This window comes from Neophocaena asiaeorientalis, unplaced genomic scaffold, assembly GCF_003031525.2.
Source record: "Neophocaena asiaeorientalis asiaeorientalis breed wild unplaced genomic scaffold, Neophocaena_asiaeorientalis_V1.1 scaffold403, whole genome shotgun sequence".
NCBI classification, from domain to species: domain Eukaryota; kingdom Metazoa; phylum Chordata; class Mammalia; order Artiodactyla; family Phocoenidae; genus Neophocaena; species Neophocaena asiaeorientalis.
The window spans coordinates 151315-155264 of record NW_020171984.1 but is presented as its reverse complement, the minus strand read 5'-3'; the positions used below and the strand labels follow the sequence as shown (position 1 = coordinate 155264).

The following is a 3950-nucleotide window of genomic DNA, read 5'->3' as shown; positions in this document are numbered from 1 at the left end:
AGGATTGTTGAGTCTAAGAACAGGGTCATGGTCAGGGTCAAGAGTAGGGTCAGATCTGTGTGAGGGGCAGGGTCTGGGTGATGGCTGAGTTTCAAGGTCAAGGTCACAGTCAAGGTCATAAGAGTTTGGATGAGGCTCATAATCTGTCAAAGCGAGCATCAGCGTTACCAGTTAGGATGAGTTAGGGTCACCGTAAGGGTCGAGACAGTGTTAGGATGAAGTCTTGAGTCAAGTTTCTGACTGCGAGTCAGGGTTACATAAATGTGAGAGACACAGGGTCAGGGTCATGGTGAGTCAGTCAGCTAGCACTGGAGACAGGATCGGGGCAGGGTGGGGCCTGGTTGGCACCCTCAGGTAAGAGTGAGACTGAGGGTAAAGGTCAAGTTGTGGGTAGGATCAGGGACAATCAAGGGTTAGGATTAGAGTGGGTGTGTTAAAGTTCAGGGTCAAGTTAAGGGTACCAGGATCACGGTCAAGGTGAAGGTCATCAGTGTCGGGGTGAAGCTGAAGGTGAGCAATCCTGTCCCAATTCCCAGCACCATGTGTGGCTTTTGCAGATGCCACTTTCTGAAATGTTCTTCCTCCATTTATCTGCATATCTATATTCCTCACCTGCTTGGAGCCTTCAATGCGGCCGAACCCTCCCTGTCCCCTCCACTGAGATACAAGTATTATGAAGGCAAGGATCTTGGAATGGAACGTTTTGGTCATTGATGGGTTCCAAGCTACTCAGAAGAGTGTCTGGCACAGACCAGGTGCAGTTAAGCTTGTTTAATAGATGACTGTGTGCTACATTATTTCTGGGGGAATAAAAGTACATCTGGAATTACAACAAACTGTACACAGTAGCTTTCTCTGGGGTAGAATTACAAGTAAGCTTCACGGCTGATTTAATACATGTCCACGTTGTTTTATAATCTCCAAAAATGGCTCTTTCCATTTTAAGAGAAAACAAAGAACTTCAGGTAAAGTTCCTGACACAGTGATGGGCACAAGATACTCACTGAACCATAGCTATTGCCTAAACCTCAGGAGCTGGCAGCCTTCCTGGGAACCCTGGAGCATCCTCGAAGAAACCCTATTCTAGTTCTCTAGGCAGACCAAGAAGCAACACAACATGGAGAGTCTATTTATTCAACAGCCAACTTTGAAGACAAAGCCTCAGTAGTCTGAGGGGACGCATTTCCCCCGTCTCTACTTCAGTCCTTTTGCACAAGTTTCTGTCCTTTGCAGGCTACAGTGGGTTGTCCTAGATATACTTATACACAACCTTTGAGGGCACAGTCTGGAGGTGCAGGTGCACGGGACACTTGTAAAAGTGGGACAGCAGAGTCTCACTGTAGCCCACAAGGAAGTAGAACTTATGTGCAGGTAGCTGCCTCAGGACCAGCGCACAGATCTCCACCTGGTTAGCCCGGCGCTTTAGAACAAGCTGGTCGGCCAGGCAGCCTGGGAAGGTGCCCAGCATAAATTTACGAAGGAAAACATCTTCCACCGTTCTCTCTGCAGCATGGTCCTCCCCATCCAGGTTACCTGAAGAGAGAAGGGCACCATGGTGAGTTGGCCGAAACTCCAGAGGTTAACATCCAAGAGCACTGGGCACTCAGTTCCACACCCCACTCCAGCCTCTTCTCCTTTCTTCTGTAAGTGGCATAACGCTCTAAAGTTCAAAGAACATTATTCCAATAATCCCCAAACAAATCCTGTGAAGTACGTGTTTTCATTATCCTTGTTTCACAAAAGAGAAGAATGAGGCCTTAGGAGGGCAAAAAACGCAGATGATTCTTCTATGAAGACAGAGAGTGCCCCTCTCCTTTCTTGACTGCCTTATAGAAGCACTGGTCACCCACGGACCAGAGAGATGAGGCCACCAACTACTTCTTTTTTTTTTTTTTTTTTTTTTATTTATTTATTTTTGGCTGAGTTGGGTCTCCGTTGCTGCTCGTGAGCTTTCTCCAGTTGCGGCTCTTCGTTGTGGTGCCTGGGCTTCCCACCGCAGCGGCTTCTCTTGCTGCGGAGCACAGGCTCCAGGCGTGCGGGCCTCAGTAGTTGTGGCTTGCGGGCTCCAGAGCGCAGGCTCAGTAGCTGTGGCGCACGGGCCCAGCTGCTCCATGGCACGTGGGATCCTCCCGGACCAGGGTTCAAACCCATGTCCCCTGCATCAGCAGGCGGATTCTCAACCACTGCACCACCATGGAAGCCCTACCAGCTACTTCTGACACGAGGGATGTGAGCTCTCTCACTGACTAGAGCCACGGCCTCAACCAGTGGATTCTCACTGTGGACAACGGAACCATTGCACCTCTTTTAAGAGTCTCCACACACACACCCAGACCTTAGAACTAGAACTTGAAAAGGGTGGCGGACAGAAATCCGTATTTTAAGGTAGCTCTCTAGACAGGTGTATCTCAAACATTCAAGTTGAGAACCCTCATAGTGAACAAAACACTGCTGACCCTCATCAACTCACAGTAGTTATGTTCTGTAACGTCACTCGTTATGGTCTATAAAATCACCACGAACAACGAATTAGCAAATGCTAAACCACTGCTCCTGGTGGAAATACAATTAGGTTTCTGCAAGCCTTTGGTTACCATATTTTTATCAACAAAGTGATGTGTAGCCTTATTTTCTTTTTTTAAGACACCTACAAATGGCTGATTAACACTGCACTCTCTCCCAACAGCTCTGTAACTCATGCCTGAAGGAAGCTTTTCTAACAATCATGCCACGTAAGGTACATCACAGTCTTCTTGAAATTAGGAACACGAGACAGCACTTCAGCATTACAGGCTATTTTAAGGCAGTGGAATCACCAACAGAAAGTACAAAACTCGAAAACATGGCACTCATAGATCTCGAAAAGGGTACTTGTTTACAGCATGCGAGCTGAAACTAGAAGGCAGGGCCTTGATCAACCGCAGCTGGGAAGGTGCACGTGGGGTGCTTGCTCTGCCCACCTCTGAGAATGAATGTGAAAGCACCTAGAGTAGTCAAATTCACAAACACGGAATCTGCAAATAACCCGGGCAAACTGTACATACCGGTAGTGAAAGATTCAATATTCACAAGTCTTCCGGGTCATCGAATTCCAAGGGGTTTCACTCTTTTCACTGCCTCTGGGCTTTTTTATATCCGTAAATTACACATAACGGGCAGCGACGCAAAACAACTGTCTTTAGGCATGCAAACAATTTCTGTGGAAGTTCAACCGAACCCTTGACCCGCATGGAAAAAGCGTTTTGCGTCCCTTTCAAATACATTTTAACGATCCTGACCACATATGTCTATTTTACTCCTCTTTTGAAAGCGTCTGACTGATTCCTGAACTTCGCGTTGAGTATCGAGTTAAACAAAATCTCTGACACATATTCACGTCGTGTTTATGTGACAGGCACAACTAAGAACGCCTTCCCTGGGGCCAGGGGTCGGGCCCACAGCACGTCCTCGTCCCCTCCCGCCACCGCGACACGCATCGTCCCCTCACCTGTGTGCAGCGACAGCCAGCCCTTACGATGGGCGATGTGGTGCGGCGCGTGGGCCTCCTCGTAGGTCACTGGTTTGTCCCCCTTGCCCACTCGGACTCGGGCCGCCCGGTTCTGGAAAGAAAGAGGGCCCGTGACTCGCCGCGACCACCGACCCAGGGCGCGCCCTGGATTACACCCTCGCCCGCAGGTCCCACCCTCCGAGGTCGCGGGCGCCCAGACCCCAGGCCTCCACGCCACACTTACCTTGGCGCAGGCCGCGGAGGTGTGCAGGGCGCGCCAGACGCATGGCAGCTCCCGGTTCCAGGACAGCACCTGTAGGGAGAGTGGGGCATGAGACCAAAACTAGGGCTCCCCGCGCCCCCGCCTCAACCGCCGGCCCCGCCCGTGCCGCCCACTCACCAGCGGCCGGAGCCTCAGACCGCAAACGGGCGCCGCCATCTTGGGCCGAGCGGAGGGCGGGGC

The 3950-nt window shown here is 50.6% G+C and overlaps 1 protein-coding gene across 1 annotated transcript; it reads right to left on the bottom strand.

Moving 5' to 3' along the window:
- Positions 1–1108: 1108 nt before the first annotated feature.
- On the bottom strand, positions 1109–3950 carry MRPS24 (mitochondrial ribosomal protein S24). The gene is made up of 4 exons (XM_024746990.1): positions 3888–3950; positions 3732–3800; positions 3488–3599; positions 1109–1533 (listed from the first exon to the last, which is right to left on the bottom strand). Exons 1-4 carry the CDS (start codon positions 3924–3926, stop codon positions 1250–1252), a joined length of 504 nt encoding a protein of 167 aa, XP_024602758.1. The 5' UTR covers positions 3927–3950; the 3' UTR covers positions 1109–1249.

Bases quoted from the DNA above. Each gene is read 5' to 3' on its own strand.
- MRPS24 (XM_024746990.1), bottom strand. From the start codon at position 3,926: ATGGCGGCGCCCGTTTGCGGTCTGAGGCTCCGGCCGCTG. The intron at 3,801-3,887 runs GTGAGTGGGCGG...CTCTCCCTACAG, and splicing joins GTCTGAGGCTCCGGCCGCTG to GTGCTGTCCTGGAACCGGGA. The intron at 1,534-3,487 runs GTGAGGGGACGA...TTCTCTCTTCAG, and splicing joins CTGGCTGTCGCTGCACACAG to GTAACCTGGATGGGGAGGAC.